Here is a 24850-nt window from a genome sequence, read left to right as displayed (position 1 = left end):
GTCAAGAGATTTCAGGTTATGCATTAAAATTGCATACAAGGGCTCATAGGAAATAGCCATCAAATCTTGACTGATTATCTGAAGCATGCATTTCCTGCATTGACTATATCTTCTTTAAATTAAAACACAGTTCAGAATTTGAGAAACCATTCTCCTCGCAGTTCGAATTGTATAATTCGGAACATTCAAATGCTGTGGTTTCCCAGGAAACAGTCCAATTTCTCAATTCTTCTATATAATGTCAGAACAATAATAGTCCCTAAAGCCACAGGATACTTTCTCTTAGCAAAATAAACCTCCACCTTGAAGCACAGTTTGGTAACATACAATAGATTTCACAAACAGATGCAATCTTCAACTCCCTCAGCTTTAATTATCTAGTAAGTCCTTTTTAACAAGTTTGTGGTAGCTGTTATATCAAACTGAGGCCAATAAGATCAAACCTTAAATTTCAAATATAATATAAAAAATACGACAAAATTACCATAGTGTAGATCCACACTCCACAGCTGTCAAAGACCAAGAGTCATGTAAATGAACTTGTTATTCTATCCCTAAGCTAACCGCATCTACAGTCATACTTTGAGATTAACAATCAATAAAAACAATAATCAAGTACCATTTAAATGTATAAGGCCGTCTCAAACAAGCATTTCTCAAATTTCAATCAATTTATACTGCAGGTTTAAAGATCAAACTGACTAAGCCTGCACTACAGGAAAGCCATCGTTACAAAATATTTTAGAAAGATGATAATGTAGACTAGCCTAAAGCCATTAAAATTATTGACAAGAACATTAGAAAAAGGCAGATTGCCACACTGGAAATAAAAGAACCAAAGGGAAGTTGGATCTTTAGCAGCTGATGATATAAAGCAACAAGAAACTGAATGTGCCCACTGAATCATTCAGCCATGTGGTAGATGCTCAAAAAGAATGCTTTCTCTCTTAGTTTGTCAAATGTAATGGCTATTTTAAAGGCAGATTTTTTTAGATTTTTAAGAGAAGACAGACAGTTAAATATCACATATTAAATATCCTTGAACAGTTTTATTTTGAAGAATATGATTCTGCTAAAAATATACGTTTTTTTAAAAAAGCCAGTAATTATAAATAAAAAAGCAGTACTCAGGAATGCAAAAGTATTAGTTTCACACAAGTTACCCGCTTGATCTTCGACGTTCCCAAACTGGAGTTGGCAATCTTAAATCCTATTTATTATAATCAGGTACATATACACTAATCATTTGAAGACAAAACGTTCCAGTCCTGACATAAGCTTTCAATCAAACTTCACAAATCATTAAATTCAAAGCTAGTAATTAGGAAAGAGTTTACTGTTATAGCCAATAAGTCTCTTGTCAAATACAGCTGCTGATGAGTTCTGGCAGCCAAAAATTTTAGGGGAATTTACCAAATTCTATCAGAAGTTTTCTTTTTTTAAAAAATAAAGAGCTTTATATAATTAAAAATAAATCTAAAAACTACAATTATACACATACTTATACACAATTATACACATTATGCCTAACATAATGATTATTAAAATCTGCATTAACTTTGGCTTTATCATACTAATAATAATAATGCCATCCAAATCTTAAATCATGCCCTTCTCAATCCAATAGTCTTCTGTTTTTTCAACAAGATCCATTCTTTCATCCAAACAAAACAACTTGCAGCAAAATATGATTTCAGATCAGGCAAGTCCAATCCCCCTGTTTCTTTAGCATCCTTCAGGACCTTAAATTTAACCCTTGGTTTTTTCCCCCTTGCCATATGGATCTAGATATATCTTTCTGCCATTGTTTAAATGGTGCCTCCGTTCTCAAAACTGGAATTGTCTAGAATAGAAATAATATCCTAGGTAAAAAAAATCATTTTAATCATAGCTATTCTTCCCAAAAGTGACAGTTGGATTTTCTTTTAATTTCATTCCAGGTCTTAATATAATTATTTTGATACAACATACAATTCATATTTGTCAAAACAACACCCAAATATTTTACTTTTTTCTTAATTTTATAACTTGATCTTGGATCATCATATTTTTGTTTACATTTTAGTCTTCCGTTTATTAATCTTAAAGCCTGCTACTGTAGCAAATTCTTTCAGTTTGACCATCAACCTTTCAATTCCCTTAATAGGGTTCTCCAAAATTAATACCAAATCATCAGCAAAGGCTCTTAGTTTATAAGTCGCCTTCTTAACTTTTATTCCTCAGATTCCTTCATCTTGTTTTATATCTGCAAGGGCGGCAAGCTAATTTATGCTCACCCGCGGAGACTTATGGGTCCGATTGGTTTCCAGAATGCTCTGCGAGAACCCATGCTCCATGGAGGTTTGTTGAATGAGCTGGTGGAGGACTGGCAGGTCTGGCTCTCTGAAGCCATCGATGAAATCGCACCCATTGCCCTCTTCACCCCCACATCTGTCGAGCCCCTGGGTATATGGAGGAGCTTTGGCGGAAGAAGTAGGAACTAAGATGGCTTGAGCGTGTGTGACAGCAATCTCATGACGAGGAGGCAAGAACATCTTATAGGGCGCTTATGAAATCCTATGAGGAGGCAGTGAAAGCTGTGAAGAAGGAATTTTACGCAGCTTCTATTGCGTCAACTAGCTCACACCAAGCAAAATTGTTTAATGTGGTATGATCATTGGTCTCCCTATCAGGAGGAGATTGTCAAAATTTGAATTCCAATATTAGCTGTGAGGCTTTTGCGAGCTTTTTTGCTGGCAAAATCTTGTCTCTCCACCGGGATTTACTGCCCATGATTGATACAGTATGTGAACTAAAGGCCCCTTGGCTGTCTCCTATTTGATCATTTCAGCCCACTTTCTGGGGAGGAGGTTGACAGGCTCCTGTGAGTAGTGAGGCCTACCACATGCTTCCTGGACCCGTGTCCGTCGTGGCTGGTGAAAGCCAGTGTTGATGGACTACGGGGTTCTCTGGAGGCTATTATCAACTTGTCCTTGGGCTCCAGGGTTTTTCCCAGGGTGCTAAAGGAGGCTGTGGTGAGGCCTCTTCTAAAGAAACCATCATTGGATTCCGCTGACTGGTCAATTACCACCCAGTCTTGAACCTCTTGTTTCTGGGTAAGGTGACTGAGCAAGTGGCAGAAGAACAGCTGCAGAGATTCCTGAAGGATACCTCAGCCCTGGATCCTTTCCAGTCCAGTTTCCACCTGGGACATGGGATGGAGGCATTGCTGGTCACCCTCACGGACGATCTCCACAGACACCTGGATCAAGGCGGATTGGCGCTGCTGATATTATTAGATCTTTCAGCAGCGTTCAATACGGTTGATTATGATCTTTTAACCCACTGCCTCATCGATGTGGGGATACAGAGGATGGCACTACAGTGGCTTGTCTCTTTTCTCCACGGTCGGGGACAGAGGGTGGCACTGGGGAGACGTTGTCATCCGTTGATATGTGGTGTGCTACAGAGAGCGATACTCTCCCCGTTATTGTTTAATATCTATATGTGCCCCCTCACCCAGTTGGTGCAAAGTTTTGGACTTGGGTGTCACCAGTATGCTGATGGTATAACACCCAGTTATATCTGCTGATGGATGGACGGCCTGGCTCAGCCCCGGATGCCCTGGAGCATGCTTTTGAAGCCGTGACTGGATGGATGAAACAAAGTCAGCTGAAATTAAACCCTATGAAGATGGAGATACTGTACTTGAGCCATAGGCGTGTGGATTTGGGGCTCAAGCTCCTGGCTCTTAATGAGGTGTTGCTCACACCAGTTCCGAGGGTCAGGAGCCTGAAGGTGATCCTAGATGCCTCCTTGAAAATGGAGGGTCAGGTCAAAGTGGTTGCCGGGTCTGCTTTTTTCCATCTTCAACAGACCAGGCAGCTTGCCCCTTATCTGTCTACCTGCGACTTAACAACAGTGATCCTGGCAATGGTCAACTCTAGGCTAGACTACTGTAACATGCTTTACATGGGGCTTCCTTTGAGTCTGATCCGGCAGTTGCAACTGGTTCAAAATGCAGTGGTGTGTGTCATCACCGGAGTGCCTAGTAGTGCACATATAACACCAGTACTGCGCCAGCTGCATTGGCTGCCAGTGGAGTACCGAATCAGATTCAAGTTTTTGGTACTTACCTATAAAGCCCTAAGCGGACTGGGATCAGTGTATCTGTGGGACTGCCTCTCCCTATATGTGCCCCAGAGGATGCTTTGATCAGGTGATAAACAGCTGCTATTGGTCCTTGGCCCCAGAGAGGCCTGCTTAGCCTTGACCAGGGCCAGGGCCTTCTCGGTCCTGGCTCCAACCTGGTGGAATGCACTATCCCATGAGACCAGGGCCTGGCAGGATTTGTTATCTTTCTGCCAGGCCTGTAAGACAGAGCTGTTCCGCAAGGTGTGTGGTGGAGGCTGAGCTCGGCCCCTACTGGCCAAATAGAGGTGAATGCCCTTTCTGCCAGAGGCATCCACCATCAAACTTTTAAACCAACTACGCAAGTAATTTTAATATGGTGGATTAGGTGGCAGACTGATCGATAAACTGACTACTCCTGCACTGGTTTCTTGTGCCTTTAAAAATATTTATATTGTACTGTTTTATATTGTTGTTTCAAAATTGTAAAATGTAAGTTATTAATGTGCTGTTTTATAGAATGTAATCTGCCCTGAGCCTGCCAGTTCTGGGAGGGCAGAATAGAAATTGAAAATAAATAGAAAATAAATAAATAAAATCTCTGTTCAAGATTTTAAGAAGAATAAACAATTATGGTGACAGTGGGCATCCTTGCATTGCACCTCTTTGTATTCCACGTGGTTTAATCAACTTTCCATTTACAATTATTTGTTTTGTCTGAGATATATAAATTGATTTTACCCATTTTATAAAACGGTGCCTCAGGATCCATCAGGTCCAGGAGCCTTCCTAGGCTTAATATTTTTTATAGCATCCACCACTTCTCTTACTGTTATAGGCCTATTCATAATTTGTCGTTGGTGTTCTGCAATCCTAGGTAGGCTCTGTTTTCTAATATATTTATCTATTTTTTTCCTTTGGTATATCACAGCTCTTATATCATGAAGAATAATTATGATGAAAAGCTTTCTGTATATCTTGATTATCTGTTAAAACTACATCCCCCTCACGTGTTTTCAATATCATTTTCTTTTCTCTCTCCTTTATCACTTTATATGCCAACCATTTACCCAGTTTATTTGCTAGTTCAAATGATCTTTGTTTGGCATAGTTTAATTTTATTTCCATTTCTTTTAAGGTTAACATCAAAAATTGTTGTTGTAAAATCTTAATTTGTTGTATAATATTTGTAGTCCCTGGAGATTTCTTTAATTCTTCTTTGTTTTTTATCTCATCCAAAATATTATGTTTTATTTTAAGACTTCTGTGGCTTCTGTGTCTTAGAAGAGTGCTAGAAGAACATCATGAACATGATACCTGTCCGGGGTCCGCAACTCAGCCCCCGGACCTACCTGGAGAAAAGGACAGGAGACCCCCGGGAGACAACTGCCCAACTGCTTCCACAGGCAGTTGTCTGGGGTGGAACCATCACAGCACCCCAGCAGCAGAGTCAGGGGACCCAGAGGCAGCGAGTGTGGGGGGAAAGAGCCAGAGGGGGAAGCCAGCCAGGGAAGGGCAGCCATGCCCAGCACCAAGGGACAGGCAGCCCAGATGGTGGCTGGGGCAGCACCTCATGAGCAGAGGCAGAGACAGCCAAGGTACCTCACCTGGAAAGGCCCTGCCAGCCCTGTCCTGCAGGACAGACTGAAGGAGATGGAGGGAAGAAGAAAAGGAGGCACTCCTGGAGGAAGCCTCAGCTGGGACACATTCACATTCAGCCCCACCCTAGAGAGGCAAGGGAGGCCAGGAGGAATTAGTGAAAGAGAAGGAACACCTGAGAGCAGACACAGCTGGGCAGCATCAGTAGAGGGAAGGAGCTTGGAAGGAAGGGCGGAGGCAGCTAAAGGAAACTCTATAAAAGCTGGCTCAGGAGGGGATTCGTTTTCGTTTTCTCGGACATGTCGGACGCTCCTCTTCGCAGGTCCGAAAGGAAGTGTCCGAGCAGTGTGACCGGGCGGCTGATCTGCAAAGATTAGCCCCCAGGTCTCCCAGGGAGGGAGTCAGGGTCCGGGACGCTGCGGGAAGATTTGCCCTCTGGCAAATCGATGCAGGGGGTAAATTGCCCGTTTGTCCCCATGGAGGCCGGCAGACGTGCGCGGCACCCTGCGTGCTGCCGGGCCACGGAAAACGGCAAAGAACAGGACTAGGTGGAAGCCTGTAAGTAAGCGAATCTCTTCTGTTATTACAAGCGTATGCGAAGGAGTGGTGGGATCTGAAGTTAAGAAGACTCGGATTTCTTCGCCCTCGCTGAGTTTCAGAAGGTTGGTGGTCCCCCCCCCCTAAAATGGCAGCGAAAAATCAGAGTCCCGCTTTGGGCAAGTCAATCTCGGCTGCCCTGCAGGGAAAAGCGGAGTCGCTCGAGAACTTGGTGAAAAGGTCGGTCATCGAAGCCATAAAACCCTTTGTTGACAAGCTGAATGAAACAGATCAAAGGATGGGCTTAATTGAGAGCGATGTGAAAGCCATTAAGGAAGTAGTGGGGGGGCAGAGAAGTCTGCTCGGGAAAATGCGTCTCTCATGAGAGCAACGAACAAGGAGCTAAAGCTGGTGGAAAACCAGCTGATCGGGCTGCAAGTGGAACGAACACAGACTATTTTGCGTCTCCAGAATGTTAAAGAGGAGGAAAACGAGGATTTAAGGGAGCTTGCCTCGGAATTATTGGCGTCACCCGCGAGGGCAACTAAGGAAGAGGTAAAAAGCACCATTTTGGAAGTCCGTCGGGCTTCTTCAAAATATGCAATGAAGCGGCAGCTGCCTCGCGAGATTTTTATTGAGTTTTCATCTAGGAGGGTCCGGGACACTATCCTATTTAACTCATATAATGCGGACATGGACTTTCTGGGAAATAAAGTCAAGATACTGAAGGACGTTCCATTTCTAGTTCGGAAAAGAAGATTTAAGTATAAAAAGCTCGCAGCTCTCCTGAGGGAACGAGGGATAAAGTATAAATGGCTATTTCCGGAAGGAATTTGGTTTAATTATAAAGATCAAGCTTACAAGATAAATTCAGAAGATCAGCTAAGGGATTTTGTGGACAAAAATCAAGAATTTGGGCAAGACACCATGCAAAATGAAGAAGATTCGAAGCCTGAAGGGAGGGGGGAGGCAACGAGCGCAATGGCTGCAGCTGCTCAGAGAGAACTGCGTCCGAGGCCTAGGGGGGGGAAGAAGAAGATTTAATATGGGTTGTATTTTGTATTTTGCAAGGTCAACCACTCCATCATTACTTTATGAAGGTTTAAATTTTTAACTATGGCAGTATGAAGGGAAAACATTGTAGTGTAGTGTTTATTGCTTGTATGTTACCTCCCCCCCTTTTCCAGCCCTCCTTCCCCTTTTCTTTCTTCTTTCCCTTTTCCCCTTCCCTTGTACTTTTGTAGTTTTTTTTCTGTAGGTTTTTGTCTTAGATATTAAAAATAAAAAAATTTCAAAAAAAAAAAGCTGGCTCAGGAGAGTGTTGGGGGTGGGTTGAGTAGGAGCGATGGAGTGGAGTTGGAGCGGAGCGAGAGTGGAGGCAAGGAGGGAAGTTGATGGAGGAGGAGATGGCGGAGATCAAAGGGGATGAGTGGTGCAGGTTGAGCAGGCCAGCGAGTGGGCTGAGAGGGAGTCTGGGTGAAGTATACCGCCCCTCCTTCCACAGAGCAGGGTCTTGCAGCATCCCTGACACCCCTTTGATGTCAGGACCGGACATACCGGTGCTCCACCCAGCAGCGGCTGCCGCAAGCTGTGACAAAACCATTCTTCAGATACATTTTAATTGTCCAATACTAAGCAATTCATAGATAGTCTTACATTTGAGTTTTCAAAATATTTGTTTGCTGTGATTGCCAACAACAAATAAATTTCCCATTACATTATTTTACCATAAGCTCAGCCTATGGTGACCATTGCCTATTAGGCAATGGGGATATAAAGATATGAATGCCCTAGTTTAACAGTCAAATAATTTGAAAACTCTAGCCAAAGAGAAATGTATCACTATTTCTTTACCGGTATTTTTGAGAAAAATAAAGATTGAGCTTACCATTATCTATTTCAAAATCAGCAAAAGCAAGCTCTGAACCTTTATTTGTTATAAGCAACTCCCCATTCAGAGTAAAGATCATTGATTTGTCATCTAGATTTATCATACAGCCCACCACATCTCCTGGTTGCCAATTTCGTCCAAAAAATCCACTCCCTTGGTGCCAACGTTGACCCTTAAAAATAATATGAGAAATATACATATATTAGAACATATTTGTAACAGGCTGATTTAAAATGCAATAAAAACAAGAATCTAGTCTTCTTCGCACAGTAACAGAATTTGCTGCATCTAATAGTAAGCAATAAATGAAAAAAATGTCTTGGAAATCATACTTGTCTACAAAGTTGTTTGATACATTGTATGAGTGTACAACTAGAACCATGAAGAAAGGTCAACTAGACCTAGAGCCTGAATTGCAATTACTTTAGAACTAAAACTTCTGGACTCCTAAAAGTGTGCTTATAAATCATTTTACAAAGATCCATATATCTCCAGTTCCCTTTCCTCCAATGAAAATTAACCCTATATGGGAACCTTCTTATACCCTGAAGGAAGGGCACAATGTTTTCTGTTTCTTTCTTTCTGCCTACATTTGTGATGAATTGTCAGTATTATTTCTTCAAAACAAACACTGGAACAATGTTACAAATTCTGCTGAAAAAAACATCCAGGCAAATACTGCAACCAAATAAACTGTATGTAATTTATATGATTTAATCAATTTATTCAAACATCAGATCTTCAATTATTTAAGAAAAATACTATAGATTGACTAATCAAAATATTATGTGGTATTTCTAGATCATATTTCAACCATACCTGGTTCCCATAACTTGGGGATTTAGAAGCCTAAAGTTTACTGTCTTAGAATTTTTAAAGAGTCAAAAAGGCATAATCAACAAAAGCACAATGAAATAAAAAAAATTGGTGTTGTTCAACTCATATGAACAGTTCAAATGAAGGTATATCACTGTTTTTCAAAAAGATAATTAAGGCAAATGAGTGCAAAATAGTTTCTTATTAGAGTTGCCACCTGTATGTTTTTCAGCTGGGCAGCATATGAACTGTTGGTCAATTTCCTAAAACAGAGGTTAAGAATCTAGGAAAAGCAACGGAAAAGACTGGTGTTTTCATCTTCTCTTGTGCCACCTGACCTGCCATAGTGAAGTTTGTGTTTTTTAACTTTTCTGTGAGAATCAAAGGAAAAGCCAAAGAGATATGGTTAGGTAGGTGTTTTCTAGGCCTTGGAATTTGCAGTGAGGTATCTTTCACAAAGCTAAATGATACTGTAAGCGTCACAACTTTATTTTATCATACAAAATTGGGATAAATTCTATAGACTAATCAGAAGACTCCTGTAGATCTGGATTGTTCCCTTTTCCTAGAATAGTTATGTGACTTCTGAAAAATGGATGCTCAGAGTCATGGAAGCCCCATGGAGAAAAACCACAGGGAGCTGTGTGAAGAAGGGGAAGAACAGACTACTAATTTTAACTGATATCCACATAATCATCTGGGCAGCCCATTCTCCCCAGAGTGGACAGAGCAAACACTGAAAAAATCTTTCTAGCTTAGCTCTCAAAGGTTCCAAATGAAACCCTCCAACAGGCTCAGGTTCCCATCAGTGTGATGCACAGAGAGCCCAACGAAGAATCAGGCATTCTTTCCCACTTTCCCCTCTCACAGTGACAAAGCCTTTTGAATCAATGGGAACATTGCCAGCAAGGAGAATGACGTCACTCAATTCCCTCTTTACAACAGCCTCCCCCGCACCATCACTTTTTGTTTGTGGGACTCTCCTGCTGCAAGAAGGTAGAAAACCTGTATGGCCACAGTTGTTTTCTGCTTGTGATTCTTAGGATATTTTTCTGAATATTTTTCTGGCCAGTAGCAATACAGCAGGCACAACTGTAAATGTAAGTTTTTCACTAATGACTTAATTTTGAAATCTCATGTACTAACTTTGCTGCCTTCAAACACAAATGCTTGGTCATCAGCTCCCAATTCTACGTCCGGACGACAAGCTGGTCTTGCCCATCCAACACGCATATCTCCTCCCGTTACAGCTTCAAATTCAAAATACCACTTTCCAGTCTTAACAGCATAAGACTGCTCTACTCTGAAGAAGCGTATCTTGTCAATGCTCACTTTTTCCACAGTTTGGTCAACTGTCAGAAAGAAAGAAAGAAAGAAAGAAAGAAAGAAAGAAAGAAAGAAAGAAAGAAAGAAAGAAAGAAAGAAAGAAAGAAAGAAAGAAAGAAAGAAAGAATGATTATAACTGAAAATTCCAAGTTCTTATTTTACTTCTGTCTTATTGGGAAATAACATCACTATCAGAAAAATAAAACATGATATTTTTGAAAATGTATGAGTATTATGTACTTTAAATTGTTTTGGAAAATTTTTAAAAAATTACCATTTTATATAATGTTCTTCAGATAGGCCTTCGATCTCCACACATGCAGAATTATTAATTTAGATAGTATAAACTGTCAAAAATCTATTTTCTTAAATAAACAGCATGTTATGCTGAGAGCCAGTGTACTGTAGTGGCTAGAGTGATGGACTAGGATCTTGGTGACCCTGTTTGATTTCTCCCCTCTACCATGGAAGCTTGCTGGGTGTCCTTGGGCCAAGTCACATACTCTCAGCCTAACCTACTTCATAGAATTGTTGTGAGGAAAAACTGTAGATGATTAGAATGATGTTGGCCATTTTGGGTTCCCATTGAGAAGAAAGTAGGATACAAATGAAGTAAAAATAAAATACATGGAAGCAGTGTTTAACATGTAGTGTAAAAAGGTAAATAAATTACAGATCCAAATTATTTCTGAGTGAATTAAGTGAAAAGTTTTCAGCAAATGTTTCATCAAATTGGAAGCTAGTTCACACTTTATTTTTTTAATTTTATTAAAGAAAAAAAACATCAACAGTACAAGGAGAGAAATTTGGCAACTAGTTCACACTTTAGAAGATCAACAAAATCCCCATATCATTTGGAAATGGGCACAGTTCTCTTCAATCATTATTAAAATTACCTGATTTAAAAAGTATGATGTTTTAATGCCTCTTTTATGTATTATTATGGAATTGCAATTATTTAAAACAAGAGACAAACATTTTCATTTCCAATCTCTGAAGGGTCTCTCCTAAGAAATGGCCAGGTAAAAACAGAGATATCTCAAAAACCATAACATAGTGGTGCTAAATTATCCTGCCTTGCTGCTTATACCAAAGTTTGCACTGTTATTGTGCCCCAATTGCACAATTTTGTGCAATTTTGTGATCTCATATAGAAAACTGAACTGTTGAAGCAACAACAGGGTGTTTATTATTTAGGCACAGTGACCATGTATTGCCATGCTCTGTTTTATTACAGGAAAATGATGGCCTGTCACACCATTCATATGAATAGTTACCACACCTTTAAAAAAATTGTTTCTGTATCAAGCAGGATAAGGAAACAAAAGGAGACACCATATAGATCCACCATATAGACTGTGAAGATTAAAGTGATAGCAAAGCATGACAGAACTACTATAGTATTATAGACAATATTAACAAAATAGTAACAACTTGCCTAATTCTTGATCTGGTGGCTCAATATTATATCCATAACCCACAAAGGTACGAACAGCTTCACGAAGGCTGTCTCTGTTTGATTTCTTAGTACGCTCGTCTAATAATGGATATGGTACCAGTCGAGGGTTTCGTTTGTTTTTGAGATCCTGAAAAGTATATATGGAAGAAATGTAATACTCAAACTAAAGGCACAGATGGAATAATATTATTAAAATATACTTTTTTATGTAAAGACTTTACACATACTGTCCTTTCAAGTAAATAAAAAGCCAGTAGGCAAAATGTACAAGCACACAGTATACAATAATAATATCAGTTTTTAAGGTCTGTAGAATTGATCTTTGGGCAAGAAGTTGCACTATTAATTATTATGCAAATTTGTTTGACCCTAAGATACATTCGCAAACAACAATAGGTCAATTCAAACAATCCAGATCATCAGGAGAAAGCAATTGTCATGTAATAAATTTGTTTCCTCATCACATTAGCAGAGTTTAGAAAGCACAGGCTTTCTTGACAGAATACTCTTCAATCAGGCTCTGTTTTCATGAAACTAACATACCCCTCAATAGTAGCACTTCAGCTAATCTTGGGCCTCACTCAATCCAAATATAAACACCAACCATTCTTTAAAATATTTTTTTAATTATGTCTTACCTGCTGAATCCCATAGGTCCAACCTTGTTTTATTCTGTCTTTTGCCCAGACATTATGTGCATTTTCTGCAAGTTTATCAACCAAAACTTCTTGTGCAGGTGATAATTTCACTTCAGAAAGATCTAGAGGCGCTGGTTTGTAACCATTTGACATCATGTAACTGTAAACCAGCAAAATATAATACAGGGACTGTTACACTAAAGGGATATCAAGCAGGCCTTTAGACAAGTTCGCCTTTTAATTCACCTTCTGATTCAGGTTCTGGGTAAATTGAACTCTTCTCAGGAAGAAGGGACATAAAAGAGGCCAGGGCATCACCATTTGTTCAAAGTGTCATACTGTGATGGAGAAATGGATGTTTTCGTACCTTTTAGTGCCATCATAAAACCTGGGCTCTGTGAGCAACATGACTAGGCTATGGCCTGGCTATGGAGTCTTGGGAGGTTGGCTTAACTCAGGAACAGGGAGGGGGAAATTCACCTCTCTGGAGAAGGGTTTTAAAATATCTGCAGTCTGTAGTATGGTTCATCTGCAATGGAGAAAGAGGAGACTTGTCTCTGTTCCCTGACTCTCCTAAAGGATGTGCACCCACCCTGACCAATACTAAGGTAAATTAAGTGCTGTAGCTAGATGTTAGTAATTTGTTTTCCTTTTCATATTTAGCTGCTAGCCTTAGTATATATCTTCCTACATATTTTGTGCTCTCTATCTTTTATATTCTACTGTAGTGCAATAAATGTCTTTTGTTGGTTAAGAACAAAGCTGAGTCAAAAGGTGTCCCTCCTCACCCACTAACCTACCACTCATCCATTTGCTAGAACTTTGTGCACAGTGAGAGGTTCACCAGTTTCCAAATGGCTGATAAAAGCTGGAACCTATACATTTGATAATGGCAGGGAAGAAAAGGAAATATGATCAGGAGGGGATGAGAGAGACCCTCCTCCCCTGCTGCTATAACAGGAACAAGTACATATGGTCTAAAATCAACCTTATTAAGTGGCTCTAAAACTGATAAATACAACACCTTTAAAGAATTCTAACTCAAATCAATTATTTAACTTTTTAAACTGAGCTTGAAACCTACAAAGATTACAAGAGCAGTCTAAAGTTCCTTAAGCTCTTGACATAGGGTTTTTAGTGGTGGGGAAACTCTCAGAGATTTACCCCATTATATTGTCGAAGGCTTTCACGGCCGGAGAACGATGGTTGTTGTGGATTTTCTGGGCTGTATAGCCGTGGTCTTGGCATTGTAGTTCCTGATGTTTTGCCAGCAGCTGTGGCTGGCATCTTCAGAGGTGTAGCACCAAAAGACAGAGATCTCTCAGTGTCACAGTGTGGAGAAGATGTTGGCAGGTAATTTATATCTACTCAGGAAGGTGGGTTTGGGCTGAGTCATCCTGTAAGAGTTTCCCAGGGTGTGGAATGCTAATGGAGGGAGGCTTCACTGAATCCTGAGGAGGTTCTTTTGCATATGGATTGGTGCTTGATATGCTAATCTTCTCTGCAGGGCTATTGTAGAATGTAGAGTATTTTGTTAGCCTGGTGTTTTGCAGGACTGGAAACCATGCTCTAATCATTCTTAAAGTCTCTTCTTTCCTGTTGAAATTGTGCTTATGCTTCTGAATTTCAATGGCTTCCCTGTGCAATCTGACAAAGTAGTTGCAAGTGTTGTCCAGTATTTTAGTATCCTGGAATAAGATAATGTGTCCTGTTTGAGTTAGGCTATGTTCAGCCACTGCTGATTTTTCCGGATGGCCAAGTCTGCAGTGTCTTTCATGTTCTTTTATTCTTGTCTAGATGCTACGCTGTGTGGTCCCAATGTAAACTTGTCCACTTGTGGTCCCGATGTAAACTTTTCCTGGCAGCAGGAAAAGAGGCTGTCAGTTTCACAGACCCCATGCCAGTTCCAGTGCGGGGTCTGTACAACTGACAGCCTCTTTTCCTGCTGCCCGGACTGTCAGTTTTACAGACCCTGCACCAATTCCAGTGCAGGGTCTGTGAAACTGATAGCCCAGGCAACAGGAAAAGAGGCTGTCAGTTTCACAGGCCCCATGCTGGGTTCAGCCCATCAGCTGAAACTGGTGCGGGGTCTGTGAAACTGATAGCCCCATTCTCCTACTGCCTGGGCAGCAGAAGAAAGGGGCTGTCTGTTTCAAACACCCCTCACTGGCTTCAGCAGCTGGTGCAAGGCAGATGAAATGCCACGGAATCATGAACCACGAACTGGGAAAAGGTCAGAAGTTCGTGGTTTGAGGTTCCGCAGAATACTACAAACCATGAATCATGTGGTTCGGGGTTTTTTTTTTTTTTTTTGTGCCCATGTCTACTGCCCAGTGATTACTCATCACCAGCAAGTGTGCAGAGAGCATGCTTTGGCAGGGCACAACGATGTCACTTCCTTTTTTTTTTAATAAAATTTTATTGGTGAGTGGAAAAACAAAAGAAAATTTTCCAAATTTAACACATATAATCCCATTTTTTCCCCTTACTCTGTCCCCCACCCTTTTCCTCCCCCCTCCCTATTGACTTCCAACAGCTTTCCAACCCTTAACCCTTCTTGTTACTTAAATCTATTTCATTTATATTTTCCTACCGACTTTGAATCATAATATCTCTTACTCTAAACATATTCTTATTCTTTTACCTAAACTCTATCAAACATACTATCAATATAGTATATCTCATATCAATATAACATAACAATATAGTATAATATATAACAGGGATCGCACTATCTCATAAATGGTAAGATCCCTTCTCTCTTCTCGTTGCAACATTGTTCTTTAAAAATTTTCAAACTGCCACAGTTCTCCTTTTACATCCCACTTTTTTTCCAAAAATTGTTTCAATTTCCCCCAATCAACAATATATTGTTCTAGGTCAAGATCTTTAAGTTTCCTTGTCATTTTGTCCATTTCTGCCATGTACAGCAATTTGTAAATCCAGTCTTCTACAGTTGGTATTTCTTGTGTCTTCCATTTCTGCGCATACAAAAGTCTTGCCGCTGCTGTCATATAAAATAACAATGTTCTATGCTGCATTGGAACTGCCTCCATTCCCAAGTTCAGTAGCAACAATTCTGGGTTCTTATTTATTTGTATTTGTAAAATCTCATTTATTGCTTCAATTATTTCTCCCCAGAACTGTTTACTTACTTCACATGTCCACCACATATGATATAATGATCCTTCATGCTTTTTATATTTCCAGCATTTGTCTGACATGTTAGTATTTCCTAGCGCAATTTTCTTTGGTGTTAAATACCATCTGTAAATCATTTTGTACACATTCTCTTTAATGTTCGTACAAGTTGAAATCTTCACTGTATTTTTCCATAGGTACTCCCATGCCTCCACTGTTATTTCTTTATGAAAGTTTATTGCCCACTTCACCATCTGGACTTTTACTATTTCGTCCACCGTAAACCATTTTAAAAGTAATTGGTAAATCTGGGATATTTCTTTCTTGCCTTCTTGTAGTATCACTTCCTCTAACTCCGAATTTTCCAATCTTATTCCTCCTCTCTGGCAGTCCGCATTATAAAGGTCTCTGATCTGTCTGTACTGGAACCATCCATAACAAGGAGACAATTCTTCTTCTGTCTTTATTCTCAGCTTTGAATGTTGTATTTGTGTAATCTCCTTTTAGGTTAGACATTGCTGTTCGTTATCGACAGTTCTCGGATCTATTACTTCATACGGAACCACCCATGAAGGAATTCCATCTTCCATATACAACTTGTATTTCTTCCAGACCGTGAAGAGGCTTCTCCGAATATAGTGATGCAAAAACATAGAGTCCGCTTTTACTTTATCATACCACATGTATGCATGCCATCCAAATATTTTTTTGTGTCCCTCCAGGGCCAGCAACTTACGGTTTTTTAACGTTATCCAGTCTTTCAACCATACAAGACATACTGCCTCGTGATACAGTCTTATGTTGGGCAGTTGCATGCCACCTCTTTCCTTCGCATCTTGTAACACCTTCATTTTCACTCGTGGTTTCTTGCCTGCCCACACAAAATCTGAGATTTTCCTTTGCCATTTATCAAATTGTTTGGAGTCTCGGATAATTGGTATAGTTTGCAACAAGAACATCACACGTGGTAAGACGTTCATTTTTACTGCTGCAATTCTCCCCAGCCATGATAAATTCAGTTTGTTCCATTTTATTAAATCTCTCTCTATTTGTATCCACAGTTTCTCATAATTGTTTTTGAACAAATCTATATTTTTCACAGTCAGTTCAATGCCAAGATATTTTACTTTATTAGTCACCTCACAGTCTGTTATCTCCGTTAGCTCTTGCTGCTTCTGTTTAGTCATATTCTTACATAAAATCTTTGACTTCTTTTTGTTCACGTAAAATCCAGCCAAATCTCCAAACTCTTTTATTTTCTCTATTACCTTTGGCATATTTTCAATTGGATCCTCTACTATTAACATTATGTCATCCGCAAAAGCTCTGACCTTGTAAGAAAACTCTTTTATTTTCATACCTCGGATTGTGTCATCTTCACGTATTTGAATCATCAATATTTCCAAAATCAAAGCAAACAACAATGGAGACAACGGGCATCCCTGTCTAGTTCCTTTGCTGATTTTCAATTTTTTTGTCAAATCCTCATTCACTATGATTGCTGCACTCTGGTCTCTATAAATTTCCTTGACCGCTTGTATGGACTTTTCTCCAATTTGCAGTTCAGATTGTCAAATGCTTTTTCCGCGTCTACGAAGAAAAAACCAACCTCTCTGTCACAGTGCTTGTCATAGTATTCAATAGCGTTTATTACTGTCCTCAAATTGTCTTTAATTTGTCTGTTAGGTAAAAATCCCGCCTGTTCTTCGGCAATGAATTCCGACATCCATCCTTTCAACCTCTCTGCCAACACCTTTGCAAATATTTTATAGTCATTATTCAACAACGAGATTGGTCTGTAATTTTTAACATTGGTCAAATCTTGACCTTCCTTCGGAATCAGCGATATATTGGCTTCATTCCATGAATCAGGAATCCTTTGATCTTGCATCACTCCATTCATTGCCTCTTTCAGGAAGGGCACCAGATCGTTAGCCATCACTTTATAAAACTTTGCCGTTAGTCCATCTGCTCCTGGCGCCTTTCCTATTTTCGTTGATTGTATAGCTTCCTTTATTTCTTCTTCCGTCACTTCCTTATTTAATTTCTCTTTCCATTTTTCAGGAATTGTCGGAATTTTCATCTTCTCTAGGTATTCCGCTATTGAATCTTTGCTCACTTCTTTTTTTTGGTACAATTTTGCATAAACTTAAAAAAGGCTCTACTAATAGCCGCTTGGTCCATAAGCACCTTATCATCTTCTAGAATTTTACTTATGATTTTCTTCTCCTTCCTTTTTTTTAGTTGCCACGCCAAATATTTCCCGGGTTTATTTGCACCTTCAAACGACCTCTGATTCATCCTCTTTAAATTCCACTCTAATTCTTTGTTATCCATTGCTGTCAATTGTTCCTGCAGGATTTTAATATCCTGGTTTATCTCTCCCCCCCCCCCCCGGTCTTTTCTTAAGTTGTATCTCTTTGGCTTTTATTTTATCCAAAATTTCAGATCTCTTTTCCTCTTTTTTCCTCCTAGTTCTTGCATTCAAGTCTATTAGTATGCCTCTTATCACTGCTTTATATGTATCCCATACTTTGTTTGTCGGCACTTCTTTGTTCAGGTTATGTTGTATGAAAAATTTGGTCTCCCTTCGCAGCAAAGCAATATTTTCTTCTATTTGTAACAAGTCCTCATTTATTCTCCATCCTTTTCTTTTATTATTTTTCCCAAATCTCCACATAATTGGATTATGATCTGAGCCTACCTTTGGCATTATCTCCACCTCTCTAGTCCATAATGTCAGTTCTTTAGAGGCCCAGATCATATCTATTCTTGATAATGTGAAATGTCTTGCAGAGTAAAATGTATATTGTCTATTTTTAGGGTATTGTCTCCTCCACACGTCTTCTAAACTTTCTTGTTCCTTAAGCATAAAAAACGCCTTTGGTAATAGTCCTCTTTTTTTGTGAGCAGCTTTAGACTGCTTATCCTCTTCCAGGTTTGTAACTCCACTGAAGTTACCCGCCAAAATTATGTGATCATAGGTCAATTCATCAAGTTGTTTCTCTAAGTCCTTAAAAAATTTTCTTTTGCACCGTTAGGTGCGTAAATCCCAATCATCAGTATTTTCTTAGAATTCCAAATATTTTCCACTGCTAAATATCTGCTTCTGCATCTTTTAAAACTAGTCTGGGCTGCAATTCCTCTTTTATGTACAATACAACTCCCCTCTTTTTCTTTTTAGAGGCCGCAACGTATTCTTTTCCCAATTTAACAAATTTCAAATATTTTTCATCTTGCTTTCTAATATGTGTCTCTTGCAGACAAACTATATTGCATTTTTGTTTTGATAGCCAGTGGAAAGCAGCTTTGCGTTTACAAGGTGAATTTAGTCCATTAACATTCCAAGATATAACTTTACATTCCATGATCACTTTCTTATAGTTTTTGGTAAGTCCTTTTCATTTTCCCTAATAAAAATCTCCATCTCGTGGCCGGATCTGATGCTCTTTCTGACTCCACCGAACTCAAATGTCAATCCTTCTGGTATTTCTCATCTGTATCTGATTTTCAGCTCCTTTAACATCTGAACCAGTTCTCTATACTTCTTCCGCTCGAATAGCACCGATCTGGGCAACTCTTTCATAATTCTCACCACTTTTCCATCGACTTCTAATGGATCTTGAAACTGTTTGCTCACAATTAGTTCTCTTGTGCTTCTAGTCGTAAATTGAACAATCATATCCCTTGGTAACTTCCTCTGAGCTGCAAATCTGGAATTGATTCTATACACCACGTCCAAGAAAGCTGCAATTTCTTCCTCTTCTTTCCCCAGGTATTCTGCCAAAATTTCTGTAATCTGGTCTTGGGCTGATTTTCCCTCTACTTCTGGGATCGCACGAAATCTAAGTTGCTTTTCCATCTGTTTACATTCTGCAATGGCCATTCTCTCTCATTCCTCTCATTTCGGTCTTTTGCACGTCTGTTAAAGTTTCCACCATTTCCTCTACTGCGTTGACTCTCTGCTGTGTAGCTTGTAGGTCATTTTGTATTTTTTCCATACCTTTTGTCAGTTCTGCCATCTCTGATTTAAGCGTCTCTTTAAAGTCTTTTAATTCTTTCGCCATCTCTAGCATCATGTCCTTAAGCTCTTTATTTCCCTCTGAAACTTTTTTATCCAAATTTTCCACTGTAGTTTGCCACTCTTTCTTCGACATCGTGGGGCTAGCTCTGCTTCGCTCCCACGAGTCTGCCCTTTTCCTTAAATCTGTGACGCTAATTTATTGCTTTCTTTTATTTTTAAAAGTCCAATTGCAGTTTATTTTTCTCAAACACTATTTTAAACTGTCCAAAATGTCGGGCGTTTTTTCTCTATGGTTTTGCACTGAAGCGCTCGCCCTTACCTTCTTTAAAGATGGCCTACTTCCGTTTTCCTTGAAGTCGCCAGTTGCCCTATTTCAAAATGGCATCACCCTACTTCCGGCGTTTAAGAAAAGGTCCCTTCTCTCCCGTCTCTTTATGGTTCTGACGTACTTCCTGTACCTCTACGCTGCACAGCAGTTCTCGCGATTTTTAAGCTTTCTCACAGTCCACTCTCTCTTCCCTGCCACAGGTATGTAAACAATAATCCAATTTCCGTGCTGACTTCTCCTTGCAAATTTACTTTTTCAAATTTTTTCTTGCCGGAATCTTCCCCCTTATATAACTAGTCTGTTGCAGTTCTTAAATCCACTTTCGCCTCTTATTTCTTTTTAAAATCTGTCCTGTACTGAGAGATAGCGATCTTTAACTCCTTTAGCGTTTTTCTTGGGTTGTAGTCGCTGCTTCTGTTATCTAATCGAATCCAGCCCCTTTGCTGTTTTGCTGAAGCTTGGGCATGAAGGTCTTATGCCAGAATTTGACTCCAGAACCACTGCAGAGATCTTGGCAACCTTTCTTTGGGTGGGACCTCAAGGGTGGGTGGGAGTTCATTGTGTAGAACCCCCCCTCACCCGAGATCAACGCGCCCTCAGGTACTCGAGCATTCTCGCCTGTTCTCCACCTGAGAACAGGTGGCTGCGGGCAATTTTCACCCCTCCAGCCTTCCAAACAGTGGCACAGACAGCTCAGCTCTTAGAGCTGCGTTAGACCTTCATGGATCCCAAACCGGAAGTCTCATGGATCCCAAACCGGAAGTCCAATGATGTCACTTCCTGAAGTGACTTCATCGAGCTGGCTACAGGAGCGCTCCTACACTTTGTGGGGGGGCAATTTTGGACCCCAACATGCTGAATAATCCCTGTGCAAAGTGTGGGAGCACTCCTGTTGCTGGCACAATGAAATCACTTCTGGAAGTTACGCCATTGCATTGGCACCAAGAGCATGCCCACTTTATTGCAAGTGGAAAGATCATCATCCTGATGAATACCGCTCCCCCCGACAGCTCCCACTGGGAGCATATAGGGATCTGGCAACCCTCCCATGACAGGTTCGGACGTACATGTTGAGTGATCAATTCATAGATGTGGTTCATAAGCACAACTTCAAGATCAATGGTTTAAATGGGAAAGTGTTTGAGTATACAAATATCAATCTCTTCTATCCAATTACTGATATGAATAAGTGCACCAAACAGCAATCAGAAGGTATAGAAACCAAAATAGGTTTCATGAAAGACTCTTCAGCATACTTGGCAAAAGGCAAATTGTACAGAAAACAGTTGGAAACACTTGCTTATGTAACTGCACAGAACCATGAAGAAAGGTCCATAAAACTTCCCACTGCACAATTCCAGTTACTTAACTGTCTCAAGACAATCACACTTATAGGGCATCCAGGGGTATACTACCTGTTTTACTATGTTGCATTGCAGTATTTTTCTCAGCAACTCCCCTCCACCATTCATCACAAGTGAGGAAACCAATTACAAACAATCTTGGTTCATTTCTCAGGGCCTATAGGAAAAATACTGGGGGGGGGCACCTTTTCACGGCTTGCAAAAGCTTTATCAAACATTGTTTCCCTTTTCACTTCAGCACTAGCATGATGTATAATAATATTATATAACAGAATTCATGTCCCCCATTTGAAATCTCAGTGAATGTTCAATAACTGTATTTATTAGCTAGTAGAACAATATTTACTACTGTAGCTTTTACAGTTTTCATTAAAAACTTGCTTTAAACTGAAACTGAAAATGGCCCTTTATTAGCTGACACATGATTATGACATCACTAATATATTCCTCCAACTTGGTTTTCTCATGCTATTCTGTTTTTGAAGGCAGCAAATTCTTGCCATTTTAGACACTGAAGGATGAAAAAGCTGCAGTCTTTAAAAGGATGGGAAATGAGGAAATGGTTACCCTCTGTCTTCCTCAGAGTAAATAACAAACAAATGAAACAAATGAAATCAGTGCACAGTAATTATTGTTATGACCTTACTTTTTTTGGAGCTTGATTTTCTTAAGATCTTCCTCTGCTCCTGGATTGACGTGAACAATATGGCATCCAAGGGCCAGAAGAGTTCTGTAAAGATAGCTAATTGATACATTTACAACTTCCTCCAGATGTTACAGAAAACCTGTGGATCATTCCGATAGACTTTTATCCCTTCTCCTCATATTATTTTTATGCCTCATTTTTCCTTGCCATCAAGGGACTGCTACAACCAAGAATTTTAAGTGGCATTGTTACCCAAACAGGAGATCTCCTTAACTGGTTGGGGGAATTAATGTTAAAGGAGATGCAGCAAGAGGGAGTAACTAGGCATCTCCACCTATGTATACCAGGATTGTTCCCTTAGAGAACACCCTTTCAGAGTGGGGGAGGGGGGCCTGACTGCTAACAGTAGGAGATTGTGCCCCATAAAATTTCATTCAGAAAACTCTGTGGAATGAGGTTTGTTCACACTCAGAGTAAAGTGACTTATTTGGGGGGGGGGGTTAGCCAGCTTTCTGTGTCAAGTTATTGGCCCATATTTTATTTATTTAAAACATTTTTATTAGCCCTTTCTACATTGCAGGAACTCAAGATGGCTTACAATATGAATAAAATAACAATCATAAAATGAATAAAACAAAGGTTTAACACACAGTTAAATAAAGAAATAAAGAAACAAAGTTAATTAAAAGCAGTCTTAAATAAAAACATCTTCAGCCGCCTCCTGAAGATCATCAGCAAGGGGGCCAGGCACACCTCCCTGGTAATGCTGTTGTGTAACTGTGGGACTGTCTCAAAAAAGGCCCTGTGTTGTGTATCCACCAGGAGAGCTTCTTTAGCTGATGGAACAGTCAGGAGGGCCTCTCCCTTGTGATCTTAAATCCTGGGATATGGGAGAAGACAGTCCTTTAGATACTCCAGTCTCAAGCCATGTAGAGCTTTAAAGGCCAAAACTAACACTTTGTATTGTGCCCGGGAGTATACTGTTAGCCTGTGTAATAGCTGTAGAGTGGGGGAGGGGAAGGCAGAGTACTACAAATAAACATACTAGAAGTACTTTATAAAAGAAATTAGACTTTCAGTGGAGAAAACAGATATAAGGACTGAAGAGCAAATGTTTGCTTTGCCATTAATTGTTCTTGTATAGAATCAACACTGTTTACTTCAAAACATGTACCAAATATGAAAGGCAAGGAACCTGCCAGGAGAGAAATGATCCCCCACTTTCTCTAGTGCACAATACCTATTCTGAGGTGTAAAACTTTGAGCAATAAAATGCCCCATTGTAGAACTGAGCAATATATGACAGTGTTTTCTTTGTATTCTTCCATTCATAACTCACTTCAGAGTTTCTGTTGACATTTGTAGGTTGTAGTTCTTCTCTGTTTCAGGCAATTTTGAAAATTCTACTAGACAAGGGTGTTGTCTTTTATTATCATCTCGTATCTGTAATGAAACATTAAAGCAATACTGAAAACTATTTTAGACCAACTCCAACCCAAGAACTCATCAAAAAGACACTTACATCTTAAAGGCTCAATTGTTAAGAACATACATCATAGATTTTATATGAAAATGATAGATCATTGATATATAAACAATTCTACCCAAGATAAATATATACAAAAGTCTGAGACAACCAATTAAATGATGAAAAGATATAAAATAGGACATAAACTGAAACTGCCACTAGTTTGTGCCTCCTAACTAGGGTTTTCTAACTTTTCCTACCAGAAACAGCAGTGTTGCTAGAAACCACACAGTTGCCCAGCAACGTGGCCTCTCAACTGCATTTAGGAATGCATTAGTTGCCATGGCTCACCAGTGCCCCCTTATATATAGTTACAAAATTCTCTTCCACAAGAGAATAATTCTACATTATTACTGTAACATATCAATGAGGATTTTGTAATTTTTTTGTTCCTTAAAACAGTTTTTTTCCTTTATAGAATTATTTTCAAACTGTACCTTGCCGTAAGCCCAACCGAGTTCTATTTTATTCATTCCCCATAGTTCATGGATATTTTCAGCGAGTTTGTCCCTGATTTTCTCAAGATGAAAAGGCAAAAGAATCTATGAAAAAAATATATGAAGACTCAACAAGTTACAAAATACTTTGATTTTGTGAGTTTTATTAAAAATCAGATAACATTATAAAATAAACATGGCAAGTCTTTTACTAAGAAAAGGAGTATTGATCAAAATTTCATTCAGATGTGTTTTACATATTTTTCAGTTAAATATACCTGGCTGGTGTCAATTGGACAAGGAATAAAGTTAGCTTGGGAGAGAAACTGCATTGTACCAAGCAAATCTCTAACTCCATCAGAATCCCTCTTATATTCTTTTACTGGTTCCAGCTTCATTTTCTCTTTTGGAAGTAAAGCTTCATAGCAAGGCACGTAGCCAGCAGGAGGTAGAAACTTGAATTCTCCATGGCGCCCACCCATTAAGAAACGGATTCTGCACAATGGTAAATGACAAATTGAAAATATATATGGAGGGCAACATTTTAAAAACCCAGTTCAAATAACAAATACAGTGACAAATTAACATCTGCATTTCTTAAGATAAGTGGATTCTTTGATATACTACTTTGTAAATTCCAACCTTCCAAAATTCATACTGAAACAGTACCAATACCATCAATCACTACCATTAATAAATACATTAATAAATATATACCTTAATATTACATTTGAAATATACCTTTACACATTGAAAAATTACTTAATAAATCACAGCCATGACTAAAAACATTTTCATCTATTCTAGCATGCTGTTTTACACAGCAGTGTACCAGTTGCTCTGGAGGGCCAATAAACAGAGCATCGAAGCTAAGGCCCGGCCTGATGTTGTCTCCTAGCATTAGCTTTCAGAGGTCTACTGCCTTTGAATATCACACAGTTTTTAATAAGGAGTCCAGAGGGGATCCAGGAAATCACACACCAGTTAGCCTAACATCAGTCCTAAG

At 39.4% G+C, this 24850-nt stretch overlaps 1 protein-coding gene across 1 annotated transcript in view; it reads right to left on the bottom strand.

Annotated features, from left to right (window-relative positions):
• Nucleotides 1–24850, bottom strand: part of RYR3 (ryanodine receptor 3) — a 479585-nt gene that overhangs the window by 316180 nt on the left and 138555 nt on the right. Inside the window, exons 21-28 of the mRNA XM_054969918.1 lie at nt 24123–24339; nt 23845–23949; nt 23219–23322; nt 21880–21963; nt 12377–12536; nt 11718–11865; nt 10100–10305; nt 8135–8309 (exon numbers count right to left, since the gene is read on the bottom strand). Of these exons, the coding sequence (XP_054825893.1) occupies nt 8135–8309; nt 10100–10305; nt 11718–11865; nt 12377–12536; nt 21880–21963; nt 23219–23322; nt 23845–23949; nt 24123–24339 (1199 nt within the window). The remainder of the gene's footprint in view (nt 1–8134; nt 8310–10099; nt 10306–11717; nt 11866–12376; nt 12537–21879; nt 21964–23218; nt 23323–23844; nt 23950–24122; nt 24340–24850) is intronic.

The sequence above is a fragment of the Eublepharis macularius genome, chromosome 2 (genome assembly GCF_028583425.1).
Source record: "Eublepharis macularius isolate TG4126 chromosome 2, MPM_Emac_v1.0, whole genome shotgun sequence".
NCBI classification, from domain to species: Eukaryota; Metazoa; Chordata; class Lepidosauria; order Squamata; family Eublepharidae; genus Eublepharis; species Eublepharis macularius.
This window is presented reverse-complemented; position numbering and strand designations above follow the sequence as displayed.